Source organism: Gadus morhua, chromosome 4 (assembly GCF_902167405.1).
Source record: "Gadus morhua chromosome 4, gadMor3.0, whole genome shotgun sequence".
NCBI classification, from domain to species: domain Eukaryota; kingdom Metazoa; phylum Chordata; class Actinopteri; order Gadiformes; family Gadidae; genus Gadus; species Gadus morhua.
The window spans coordinates 21,762,636-21,776,713 of record NC_044051.1 but is presented as its reverse complement, the minus strand read 5'-3'; the positions used below and the strand labels follow the sequence as shown (position 1 = coordinate 21,776,713).

Genomic DNA, 14,078 nt, shown 5'->3' with positions numbered 1-14,078 from the left:
AAATAAAGTAATAATAAAAAAAAGTCAAGTCCCAGATGTCGTTTTCAAGTTTGTTTAATGTTATAGTATTACAACTATGAAAAAGAAAACCAACCCCTCACATATTAGGTAATGTATCTCTACAATTGACACCAGACACTTCGGATCAGCTTGATGCATAATCTGGTGGTCATCTTTTCCATTATATTATCCATTTTGATTTAAAACATTTACCAGAATATAACAGGATTTATTAAAAGCCTATTGCCATTTCAATACTTAATAAGGTCAAGTCGTCTGTAGGACTAAACCGGCCTTAATGTCTCATAAAAACGAGTTGATGGGAGATGATTTGCTTAAAAGTAATCTCATCCATTCAACAGTAACAGATTAATAAACTAATAACTACCATAAAAAGTTAAATCTATATGACAAGAGTAGGCTTACATACGATGTAGAAATTGTATGAGTATAGAAGTTTTTGAACTGACAAATATTAGCCTATAAAAGGTCTCATTGGCATTGCTTTAGATACAAAACGCCAATCAACAAACGAAAACCATTGCGTTAACAGTTCACCATTTAATAATTATTCATACAATCATGATGCAAATATGAACACACACATTATGCAGATGTGGTAAGTACAGTCCTTTTCTCACGCACCATGACAACAAAGGAAAGGGACTTTCCTGCTCCAAGCTAAGGAAATGTTCCAAGACAGAGCCCATGACATCTCTGCAGGGGGTCTTAGGACACCAAGAGCCTTCAGGCTCAGCGGACCTGAGCTCCAACCCTTACACTTTATAAAATAGCTTTCCTCCATCTCCCTGTTTGCCCCCTCTACTTCACATCCTCCTCCCTCCCCTCTTGTTGCCTCTTCCTCCCCGCCCCCCGAAGCCCCCACCCCCTGAGTGGCCCCTCCCCCCGAAGCTCCCAGAGTGCCCTCCCCCGCCGGAGCCCTGTCGCCCCCTCTTGAGGCCCCCGCTCTGCAGGAACTGCTGCTTCTGCTGCTTCCGGCGCGTCTTCAGGATCTCATCACTGCTCTTCAACTCCGAGCGGACCCGCTGGCCCCCCGGCTGGGGCCCCCCGGGACTCCTGGACGGTGCGCCTCGACCGCCACGCCCTCGGCCACGTCCTTGAAGGATAACAACATTAATAACAGCAATATCAACGTTTGTATTCATGATTCAGGACATTTCGAAAGGATCATAAATAATGTGTGCTAGCTAATAGCATTGAGGACGTGTTGAACAGCAATGGTTAAAGTTGATTATCAGATAGATGATGCAGAGATTGGATCAACCCAACAACATGTGTACAACACGTGTACAACTGGAGTACTTTGTGCTAGTAGACTTTCAAATCCAACAGACTTGTGTAGCAACCGTGTGAAACATACTCCGCAGTGACCTCAAGACACACAACCCACCTCCTCCGAAACCCCTTCCTCTTCCTCTTCCTCCTCTGCCTCTTCCTCCTCCTCCTCCTCCTCCTTCTCCGTCAAAGTCACCATCGTCAACCTTGTACTTCTTCTTCCACTCTTCATAGCTGAAGCGTGGTCAAGGTTACAACATGATATACATAACACACAACAAAGCCTCGGGACGCCGTGAACACATCAACCACCAAACAGAAGGGACAACAAGAAGTCAAGGTCGCTAGCAGGGAAAAAGCTGGATACAAGTTCTTCTTGTTCTTGGCACTAACCACCTGGCCGGTCTCCAGGCGGACCCTCTTCTTCTGGTCCTCTTTTCCTGTGTCTGTGATAAAGCGCTTCTTCTTGCGGTCCCTTCGGGTAAAACAAAAACAGCCAAGGTGACACATGGAAGATGAAAGAAGAAGAGGCTACATGAACCGTGGAGAGGATACTAGCCAGCAGGTCAGGCACTGTGCATTTAGCGGTGTAGCGGTAAGACACACAATGAAACAACAATTAACTATCCCATGACAATAGTGTAAAAAAGGATTGATTTCTTACCATTTCATGATTCGTTTATGCTGGTTCAGAGCCTTTCCCTCGTCTCCCATCATGTCCAGGACAGCGGAGGTGGCCTGCTGGTCAAACATAGTGCCCTCCGAGCCCAGGCTCAACCTGATGACCAGACACCACAGCACAACCACAAAGACCAATGAGCACATGTTGTCTTAAAAGGTTACACACACACACACACACACCATAGTAGATGAATCTTCGACTATCGACTTTTAGCCTAGAAGATTAGAGTCCAAAGTGAAGTCTTAAATTTGCTTGCTTTATCTAAATAGCAGCCAAGGAAAACTAATGTATTCATTTCATAATAATAATTTCTAAAACAGCAAATGTTTGGTATTTGTACTAAAATATACTTTGACAAAACCTCAACCAATGCCAGTAGATTTGATTGTCCAAACCACGTAAAGCAAAGTGTGAAGAGGACAGATTTGGAGGTCTTTACCCTCTCTCAGAGTCAAAGTCTTTAGGTCTGTAGGGGATGTAGAACTCTTCATCTTTGCCGCCCGCTTTGCTCCTCTTCAGCGTTGGCTTCTCCGTCTCCTCGTTCTCCTGCGCTGGTCGTCTACGCTTCCCTCCCACCACCTCTGAGAACACCCCCTGGTGGAACAAGGAGAACACATGAAATAGACTGAACAGCAATGAAACACTCCCTCAAATAAATGGGAATGTCTGGACTCTATTGAACCCTAATAGGGTGCACCTAGCCTCACATTGCTAGACACAATTCAATACATATTAGTCTGCAACCACCCTGTTCATTTTAGATTTCCATGACCAATAGCAATGAGCGCAGACCAAAATGCCTGCGGATGCAGCTGGATAGACTAACGGCCAATAAGAGCAGCGTGACATAGTGCTTAGCAGAAATGTAACTTTTACGAAATCATGTCGAGGTAAAAAAGTCGAAAAATTTTCTTATCAACAAAAGCTTTAAGGGCAGTACGTTCATTTTTCAGAGCAAATATACCATCCAGTTATTTTAAAACTAGCGGTAGAGGATTTATCCGTTCCACATCAGTTCCCACAATCTTGATTGTTTACAAAAATGCCTAATCAGCGCTCTGTACAGTCATTGTACCAAACCCGCCCCCTATTAGATACAGCGCTGTGATTGGTCCAACCCAGGGCCAAGTAAGTAAGGCTCTACGCATATACCACAGCAAATGACCATGAGCTTGCAGATTGGTCTGCTTCCCAGGCTGGGCCGCGCCCGTAGGTGGAATCAACGCCTGCCCGTCCTGGGTGAGAGTGGCGTGGCCCTGTACCTGTAAAAGCTCCTCCTCCTCCTCGCTGCCCTCCACCCCCAGCGTCTCCGCGACGGTCTGGTTGCTCGGAATGACGGGGAGATGGGCGTGGAGCAGCCGGCTCTCCGTCACCTGGTCCTCCCGCTTCTTGCTGTACTTCTCCACCAGCCGGGTGTCCCGGGAGCGCTTCCGCCGCATCACCTTGCACGCCACCGTCTTGCTGTTGGAGTTGATCTCGAAGATGGTCTGAAACGGGGAGAAAAGCTTTTCACACAGGCCTATCTTGGGGTTCAGCTCCAGCTCCAATCAGATCTTGGGGGGGGGGGGGGGGGTTGTAACCCAGAGACGGTAGGAACCACACCAGGAGACCCCCACCTCACCTCTATTGTTGTTTCGGAGCTCTTCCTTCACAATAGATGCCCAGACTCACCGATTTGGATTTGTAGCCCTTGATGGCGTCCACGATGTGAAGCCGTTCCAGCTCCATCTTGTCCATCCCCGCCCCTGAAGTTATTAAAGAGGGAGACAGTGGATGGCAGTGTGTTAAAGAGCTTCCAGCACAACGCCTGATGTTGGTTAGCCACTGATCTGATCCACCCAGCATGCATTTGGGTACACACTCTCACATGTGATGTCATGCCAACATCCATTTAAAAAAGGGCTTTGCAATGACTCCACCCCCTCCATGTTACCACCAGGTGTGATGTGGATGCGTCGACTGCGCTAATGCATCAGATGACATGTTCCCACTATACAGTACTACTATACTTTAGTACCATACTATACTGGCCCAGTAAGGGTTCCACCAGGCGCAGCAGCTCCTGAGATTAGCATTTTCCCACACAGTGTCACACGATGTCTTTGATGTTTGGAAAGAAAACATGTTGGATATCGTTTCAGCAATTTAATAGTGTGGAATAATGTCCAAGGTCCAGTTTTTACAGAGGCTAATTTGAACAAATCTGTTCTATTATAACAAGCTATTTTATTCGGCCAGAAAATATCTTCAAACTAACATCGCCACAGTGAGCTTCTATTAAACCTTCATTAACTTCTTAATTAGGCTTTCTTCATTATAGGAACAATGGAATAATAAAGCATTGAGCTGTGGAGAATTCTAGCCATAATCACCATTTCAAATACTTGTGGAATGGCGATACGTCTCCATTAAGAATATATTGTTATTTTATTGGTCTATATTCCTACAATTTGAGAGACAACTTCTCGCCTGAGGGGCTTGTCCATTAATCTCAACACATCGGCCTGGCATAAAGGAAAGAGCAGTTTTTATGTTGACTGCTTCCAATGTTGTGTTGGCCATACTATAGAATGGTTTATTAAATGGCCAACGCATTTAGTAATAGATTTTTATCGATTCGTTGTTGCAGCCCTAGTAGGAACCACTCTGACCTAGCAGAGGGTAGGAACCACACTGACCTAGCAGAGGGTATGAACCACTCTGACCCAGCAGAGGGTAGGAACCACACTGACCCATCAGAGGAACAACACTGACCCATCAGAGGGTATGAACCACACTGACCTAGCAGAGGGTAGGAACCACTCTGACCTAGCAGAGGGTATGAACCACACTGACCTAGCAGAATGTAGGAACCACACAGACCCATCAGAGGGTAGGAACCAAACTGACCTAGCAGAGGGTAGGAACCACACAGACCCATTAGAGGGTATGAACCACACTGACCTAGCAGAGGGTAGGAACCACACAGACCCATCAGAGGGTAGGAACCACACTGACCTAGCAGAGGGTATGAACCACACTGACCTAGCAGAGGGTAGGAACCATACTGACCTAGCAGAGGTTAGGAACCATACTGACCTAGCAGAGGGTGGACCGCCAGGGTAGACAGGTCCGTGTTCTTGACCCTCTTGATGGACTCCGGCGAGGGACTGGGCCGGGACTTTAGGTACTGCTTGTAGGCGTTCTCTGAGATGTGGTGGATTTGGCTGAGATCCAGCGAGTTCTCGTGGACGGCCAACAGCTGGGCGCCCTCATCGTCTAGGATGCACTGGGGCACCCGGCCAAACACACCGTCCGCATCTGGGAGCACACAAAAGGAACCTCTGTCACACTTATAGGACACAATACGAAATAATCAACTATTTGTATAGTTGATTAACAAGTTGTTATTAGACTTGTTAGAAAAGATGCAAAGTTATTATTTGAGTAAAACGATTGGGTGAAATGCCGCAGCCGCCCGTCAGATGTTGAGTGAGATGCGCTGTTAGAATATCTGTTTTACCGAGGCGCCGGCCTCTGGATGAGACAATCAGGGCATCTCATCCATGCCCAGTGCATGGGACTAACCAGGTTATACTTTAGGGACGCCGCCCCTTTAGCAGAGACATACCTGGCGGATGTTGGGGCGTAGCAAGCTGTAGAGGTCTTCCCAGGAAGAGGTGGAGGTCGTAGACGAAGGGGATCTCGTCTGGACAAACCAGGCTGTAGGACACACCGCTGCGCCCCGCACGCGCCACACGACCTGCCGGGAATCACCAGCCATGGGTTAGCCCCGTCCGAGCCCAGTGGCAGAGCGCGACAAACCAAACAGTCACCCAAACAGGGCAGGTAGTGGGTTCAACTCGCATGTTCCAAAATAGTTGCTCAGACCTGCTCATTAATGTCATGCATCTGAAATCACGGCACTGCAAGTCTGTTTGATGAAGCGTCTGCTAAATGCCCAAGTAGAAATTGCTGTTGATAGCACAACAATGTTTTGCCTGGATTCAACAAGCTACAGAACAGCCCCTTAAGCCCGAGATCTTTTTGCGATGACTATATTTGACCGACCCTGGGAGGCTTACCGACTCTGTGCAGGAACAGCTTGGCCTTGGAGGGAAAGTTGTAGTTGATGACGTTGTCCAGCAGGGGGATGTCGATACCGCGCGCCGCCACGTCCGTCACGATCAGCACCATGGCCTTCCGGTGGACAAACTTGCCGATGTTGATCTTCCTGGCGGTCTGGTCCAGAGCACTGTAGATGTACGCACACTCCACCCCCTCCAAGGTGAGGAGCTGCATATGAACACAGGTTAGAGGGAGGACTTCTCCACAGAACCCCGTCGCCCCCAACCATCTTCATGTTGAGTGGTCGTGCAGCAGGCCTTACCTGCTTCACGTACTCGACGTGGTGCTTGGTGGCCACAAACACCACCGTCTGCTCCTGGGGCTTCACCACGTGTCTCAGCAGGTGGAGCAGGAGAGCAGGCTTGTCGTCCAGGCGGAGATGGAAGAAGTTCAACTAGACAGGAGGAGGAGAAAACAGAAGAAGACCAAAGCATTGAGTCACGATGATCAGAGGGAGACCAACACCGGGCCTGGTGCCTCCAATGTATCCTTAAAGCAGGTTATAGTGCATGTTGTACTGAAAAGCATGTCATAGTGCATGTTGTACTGAAAAGCAATTTCATAGTGCATATTGTATTGAAAAGCATGTTATAGTGCATATTGTACTGAAAAGCAATTCATAGTGCATATTGTATTGAAAAGCATGTTATAGTGCATATTGTATTGAAAAGCATGTTATATTGCATGTTGTACTGAAAAGCAATTCATAGTGCATATTGTATTGAAAAGCATGTTATAGTGCATATTGTATTGAAAAGAACGTTATAATGCATGTTGTTTAGAAAATAACGTTCTACTGCATGTTGTATTTAAAAGCATGTTATAGTGCATGTTGTATCGAAAAGCATGTTATAGTGCATATTGTATTGAAAAGCATGTTATATTGCATGTTGTACTGAAAAGCAATTCATAGTGCATATTGTATTGAAAAGCATGTTATAGTGCATATTGTATTGAAAAGAACGTTATAATGCATGTTGTTTAGAAATAACGTTCTACTGCATGTTGTATTTAAAAGCATGTTATAGTGCATGTTGTATCGAAAAGCATGTTATAGTGCATGTTGTATTGAATAGCATGTTAAAGTGCATATTGTATTGAAAAGCATGATATAGTGCATGTTGTACTGAAAAGCATGTTATAGTGTCACCACATCCACAGAACCCATGCCGATTTTAAGGTGATTTGAACTAAATTATGGTCAGAACCGACAGTATAAACAGAGTCATGTAGACTCCGTCCGGACGCAGACCCCTGCCTCCTTCCATTTATTACGCTCGATTAGTTCAATGTCATGCTTTGTAGGGCTGTAACGATATGCATATCGAAACCGAAATCGCGACACTAAAAGCCAGGATCCTGTCTCCGGGTGTGAGAAGGCAGAAGCGCAACACGCCCTTTCTAACTCTCATCATCCTCCAGTCCAGATCCAGCCACGTGATATGAGCCGTTAGTGCCAGGGTATCCGTTGCCCGGTAATAGAAAAATTAAATGTCAGACAAAATTGTGTCTCTCCGGTCAAATTGTCTGATTGAAATTAGCTAATAATCTTTCTCAATAATAGTCTGCTGACACCGCTCCTCTTATCGATGACGCAAGTCTGCGACGAGATGCCCTCGCTGTGATGACAGCGCTCTTTTTGAGCTCCTTTGGCCTTCCTCCACAGCCTTCGAAGTCCTCATATACGATATGAACGACATTTATCCAGAGTGGGAGGGTGGTCAAGAACGCAAAAAAAGCCTGTGTGATCCCTGTCTCTAGTGTTTTGTGTGCTTTGACCGACAGTTGGTCTGCTTATAGGTCGGAATGAAGCGGCCACCGATTATTGACAGGCTGGGTACTTTATTCTACCGGACTCGTTCGTTTCTTCACTAAACACACACGCTACCGCTCGCTCTCCTCGCTCGTCCACTCACTCGCTTAGCTATACTTTAATAGTATTCTTTCTGTTCAAATCTGTTCAGTGTTCCAAATTATTTGTTATTAAATGTTACATTGAGTTAAATAATATACAAGTGTTATTTAAATAAAATGCTTTTTAAAAGAATTTTTTTTTGGGATGTATCGACCCGTGGGTCAAAAATCGTGATACAAACCGAATCGTGAGTTGGTGTATCGTTACAGCCCTAATGCTTTGCCCAATGTGCAGGAACGTCAAGATCTTCAGAGAAGACGAGGAAGTGTGAAAACTGAGGTGCATATGGAAATGGGATGAAGTGGTTGAAATAATCTAGGGTTTGACAACGCCTAATCAATTTTGTTTAAATAACGTTTATGTTATTTTATTATTATGCTCATTATTCACGTGACTTTAACATTCCTGCTTGCGTCTGACATAGACCCCCCCACGGTGGTCAGATCTTATACTGCCGGTTGAACCGTGATGAACAGTATGAGAGAAGACCCCTATCTCAATCCAAAGCCTGACGACCCTCACCTTGAGCTGATCGCTCAGCTTGGTGTCCACATCTAAACGGATCAACACTGGCTCCGTCAGACCTGGAAACAAACAAGAAACAGACTCTGATCTCCATGTATCTACATCCCCATCATCATTATTATAAATTACTTCTTGGGGATTTTTAGAGATTATAAAAACTAAACTGTTATCAACCAAATACTAATAATATAAGGAATAAAAACAGCAGCTCCTGCAGGGTGGAACCTGTAGTAGTGGTAGTTCCCTTTTTAGTTCCTCTTATTATTTGCATTTGGTTGATGGAGGTTCTGCCCTGCAGGAGTGGTGGGTCTCACCGGCTCTGGCGAACTCCACCAGCAGCTTGGGCAGCGTGGCGGAGAACAGCAGGCTTTGCCTGTTGTCTGGAAGTCTCCGGATGATTTCCGTCAGCTGCTCTGCAAAGCCCATCTCAAACAGCCTGAAGGAGCAGAGGAGCAGAGACATGAGAAGCAGGCTACCATGGGCTGGGAGGAGGTAGGGCTGATCCTGACCAAAGGCTTCCCTAGTCGAACAGTCATCGTTAGTTAGAGCCTTGAGTTGACTAGTTGTCACACGTTTATGATATTAATTTAAATATATATTTTTGTTGCTTCAGAAAAAGGTTCCAGTGCTGAGAAAGATTGCTATACGCTGTGCTACATTAGAGAAATACAAACGGGCAATACCAAGCCTTTATATATATGTCTTATAAAGCAGTCTTTCCGAAAGACTAGGTCGCGACCCGATTCATTCATGCACTAATTTGTTCTTCTCACAATTATTTAGATATGGCCTATTGTGAATTGGGGAGCGATGGTTTGTAATTATTTATTTATTTTTAAAGTTTGGGAAACACTGTTATAGAGCGTAACTGTGACCAACAGAAAACACAAGAAAAAGGCAAAAGGTAGAAGACTGCATTATTTTTGTGAACAAGCGAGGAACTCCTCATCCCATAAACCTTTGCGAACCTTTTCGCAATGGTTTCAACCCAATAGTTTAGCATATTACCTTTGCATTGATTATATAGTTTATATTGTTAATATAAGTTGTGTCATATATTCTGCGTGTATCTGTTAGTGTTTTTGTATGTTAGTGTTTCATATAGTGTACAGCGATGTCATCGACATGGTCCCTTTGTTGCTGAGGGCAATCACTGCGTAATAATGTCGTTTAAATACGTGAAAATACGTGAATGTGAATTCAGTGTCTTATTTCAGTTATGTATTCATTCAACATTATGTATTCCTTTGCTTTTATATTACCAAAATTACTTAAAAGCACTGCTAGTGCCATATCATATATTTGTACTTCTATTTTTATCATATATTCTGTTCTATGCTCTGTTCATTTCCTCTACAGCTCTAACAACAACTCTAACTTTCCATTAATATTCAGTATTCAGTCGCAGCAGCACCCGTCTTCCTTTTAGACAGTCTCTGATAGCAGTCAATAACTTTAATGGGTGCAGTAAACGTTTCCTGGTAACGGCGAGCTCCACCAATCAAAGACATTGTGTCACACTTCAGGATTTATGGGTAGTGCAGTGGTTTCAAAGACATCGCAAATAAAAACATCGCAAATAAAAATAAAACTTGATTGACAATAAAACGACGCATGGTACATATAATTTGGATGGTTACGACATAAATCTTCTAAAATCTCTAATGAAGTCATTAATGGGATTTTTAATTCCGGAACCACACTCTTTACATGACACTCAAGAAAATCGCATTACTGGGTTAATCCGACTATGATTGGATTAATAAAATGCATGCATACACCTCAGTCTGATTAAAATCCAATCGAATTGAGTTTCTCATAGTCGGATTAAGACCCCTCGATTATTTGATTGATAGTCGCATTAAGCGTGCATGTTTACGGTCAATCCAATTGGAAGTGGATTTTCCGCTCTCCGCATGCTCGAGATCTTTCCGGGATACACGGGCTGCTCCGCCGCCCGAGGAGTCCGAATACGACGAGAGGTCATAACAATGGACCGTTGGAGAAATTACATGGACCCCAAGTGAACTGACAACTGGCTACTGAAAGCATCTTCCTCGAATGCCGCCTGAGTTTGTTGTTGCTGGTGACGTAAAGAGGTCAGCCGGTGGCTCTATTATCACTCGTTGAAATGGGTACAGCGCCACCTATTGTAACGGGTTGTGACATGCTTTGGCAAATGAATCGATTTTCTCACCGCCATGCATAATCTGGAAATTGCAGTTAACCAATTGAGGAGTATAGTCGCACTATGGCTTTAATCGGATTAAGCTGTGAATGTAAACGTACTGACTATTGCGCTCTAATGGTGGATTAGGAGGGGTTTAGTTACCTGTCTGCCTCGTCGAACACCACGTACTCAACACTCTGCAGCTTCAGGTTCATCTGCTGGATGACGTGCATGAGACGCCCGGGGGTGCCGATGATTCTGGAGAGGTTGGGGGTTAGAGATCAGCTACACCTCCTACTAGGATCATGCTGGCGTGCTCTTCTGCTTCGTGGTTACTCACATGTCAGGGTTCTCGTGAAGAGCCGCAAACTGATCGTCCATGCTGAAAACATCAAGAAGAAAAGGATTTGTACACAGTCCCGCTCCGCGTACATTCATACAACCCTGAGCTGCATTTTGATTCAGAACTGAACGCAGAGTCTGCGTTCAAATTCTTAATCATCACAACGGCCACCTTCTCTGCTCAGAATTCTAACTGCGCTCCTCAGTCTACGTCTGTGAGCATGTGCAGTGGCCCATAAAAACAGGGTCTAAACTTATAGATCAGTGGATTTTTGGGCCCCATTGGAGCTACCTAGCCAGGGCCGTTCGTATGGGCTCACTTGTGATGGACAAAAGAAAGATAAGATAGCTCTGGGATCTGCTAAACATTTGTACAATGGGTGTCAAAGGCTCGACAACTGCGCAATTGACCTGTCGCTAAGTCACGCCCCGTCGTTACTATTCCGAACTCGGACAAACAAACAAACTCGGAACGCGTGTACACCGAAATACGGTATTAGTTTAATAAAAATCATTGCGGAATAACATTGTGACAAAGAAAATGTCAGAAATATTATTGGTCTTATCCAACAGGCCAAATCCTTATTCAAACATTCTCATTAAACATAGGCAGCATCTCCTTCAAAAACCTGTTACTGTCAGAGTTCACACGTTTCTGGGCTCAGTCTTCCGAGGACAGTAAGGTTGAATTACAGCTTGCGTATAAATATAAAATAGTATATAAAATATATAGAATTTAGTTACATGTATAGAATATACATATACACACAAGTATATAATATATAGTATATATAGTTACATAATATATATTATATATATTATACAGAGTTAGATGATTAGAATCCATAGTGTGTCTCACCCATCTCCACCGAGGATCAGTGCGGTCTTGAGACCGGTAAATCTCCCAAGCTGTTGATTGGAGAAGAAACAATGTTAAGTATTGGTCAAATCTATTTAAAAAAGAAACAAGATAAGTTTCACTGGTAACCTTATAGGGCTTCTACAATCCCACATGCCTCATGGGATTTTTTCGTTGCCGATACTCATATTATATACCATATCGAGAGGACAAGGGAGTTTTAATCAAAATAACATTAGTGTAACCTAAGCAAATCAAAACTTTGTTTTGCCCCGCCTCACATGAGAAACACTGGCAGTTTCCAACGACAAATCATTTTGTGATTCATTACTAAACAATGACACAAACACCATTACTACCAACACAACTCTCTGATATCCTCTGCGTCCAGAACGACGTACCTCTTTGGTGAACTTCATGGTCTGAAGGGCCAGCTCTCTGGTGGGGGTCAGGATGAGGGCCCGGGCCCCTGTTTGGGCGTTGGGGCCCTTCAGCTTCTCAAACATGGGGATCAAGAAGGCGGCTGTTTTACCACTACCTGTCCGGGCCATGGCCACGATATCTTTACCATCCAGTATGACTGGGACCGTCTGCCACACAGGAGAGGGTTGGGGTTAGAGCAACATCTAAATACATGGTTGGAGTAATTATCCAATAGGGGCCTACTGCGGTGCAACAGAGAAACGGTGGGCTGACCTTTCGTTGGATTGGAGTAGGGACTTTGTACCCTTTCTTCATGACACCTTTATAGACGGGATAACTGAGACCTGGAACCAGAGAGAAGGCTGTGATACACACACGTCTCGTATGGACTGTAAGACCACGTTCAACCCCAGTGAACTTTAGAAAATCATTTCACACCTAGCATCTCGTGAGCAAGTGAACTCAACATGAGGACAAAAGCATGACCTGAACATCAGGAGACGATCTCCTGTCCTCACCCATGGATTGGAACCCTCCGGACTTCTTCTTCTTCTTGTTCTGGCACCGGACCAGCTGTCTGGTGTCTGGCTCCACGTCCGAGGTGCAGCCGTCTGTGGCCGCCGGGAAATGAGGCAACTTTCTGCATGACTGGGCCCAAACAAAATAAAGGAAAATGACCACCCACATGCGAAGTACATGTCAGCAATAGCGTGTACTCATGTCATGTTTTTTTCTGTTATTTTAGATGGTCACATACACTATTAGCTTTATTCACAGTTTGATTAACGTACAACGGTTATCCTCCATATCTCAATGGAGCAGAGAGCCTCACCAGCAGGAATTTTATACAAGACATGTGAAGATAAGTTTATCTGCTTCATCAAAACAACCGAGTGATATCACCAGCAGGAACCTGCTTTTATACATGACATGTGATGATAAGTAGAGATATCACCAGCATGGCCCTGCTGTTATGCATGTACTGAGTTGACCTGCTCTGCTTACGTTCTCCTCCTCGTCGCCTCGGTTATCGGTAACAAGTCCAACATCTCCTCCGCTGTCCGAGTCCGCCTCGGGCTCCCTTCGGCCGGGGCGGCCTTTTCTCTTCGTCAACTTCTTTTTTCTTTGAGCCATGTTTTCTACGATTGGCTTGTATTAAAAATAGGTCTGTGTTCAATATACAACGGCACTATGCTCAGACATGAGCGTACCCTGTAGTAAACACGTGTGACTCTACGCTTCCTTTCCGCTCAGTCTTGGTTTAGACGGCAGGTGTTATCGCCCCCTAGCGGCGAGGAGTGGTAGGTAGGCAATTAAACAGCCAAACAATCCACAAAAGATTCTCTCTCTCTCTCTCTCTCTCTCTCTCTCTCTCTCTCTCTCTCTCTCTCTCTCTCTCTCTCTCTCTCTCTCTCTCTCTCTCTCTCTCTCTCTCTCTCTCTCTCTCTCTCTCTCTCTCTCTCTCTCTCTCTCTCTCTCTCTCTCTCTCTCTCTCTCTCTCTCTCTCTCTCTCTCTCTCTCTCTCTCTCTCTCTCTCTCTCTCTCTCTCTCTCTCTCTCTCTCTCTCTCTCTCTCTCTCTCTCTCTCTCTCTCTCTCTCTCTCTCTCTCTCCACTTGATCAATCAACTGAATGGATTTAGAAGCCATTCAGTTGATTGATCAAGTGGAGAAATACTCTTGGCCTTCGTCAACACCAGATCTTCTGATTGGGCCATGGAGATATGGGGATAGAGAGAGGCATGGGGGGAGAGCAGACAGG

General features: G+C 44.9%; 1 protein-coding gene across 1 annotated transcript; it reads right to left on the bottom strand.

Moving 5' to 3' along the window:
• Nucleotides 1–827: 827 nt before the first annotated feature.
• ddx54 (DEAD (Asp-Glu-Ala-Asp) box polypeptide 54) lies at nucleotides 828–13,584 on the bottom strand. The gene is made up of 20 exons (XM_030353059.1): nucleotides 13,325–13,584; nucleotides 12,838–12,967; nucleotides 12,593–12,663; nucleotides 12,298–12,486; nucleotides 11,897–11,946; nucleotides 11,036–11,077; nucleotides 10,858–10,953; nucleotides 8,840–8,961; nucleotides 8,523–8,584; nucleotides 6,348–6,479; nucleotides 6,043–6,253; nucleotides 5,589–5,720; nucleotides 5,057–5,278; nucleotides 3,650–3,723; nucleotides 3,241–3,465; nucleotides 2,418–2,572; nucleotides 1,961–2,074; nucleotides 1,664–1,771; nucleotides 1,412–1,530; nucleotides 828–1,117 (listed from the first exon to the last, which is right to left on the bottom strand). The coding sequence occupies exons 1-20, from the start codon at nucleotides 13,451–13,453 to the stop codon at nucleotides 828–830; spliced, it is 2,673 nt and encodes an 890-aa protein (XP_030208919.1). The 5' UTR covers nucleotides 13,454–13,584.
• Nucleotides 13,585–14,078: the final 494 nt, after the last annotated feature.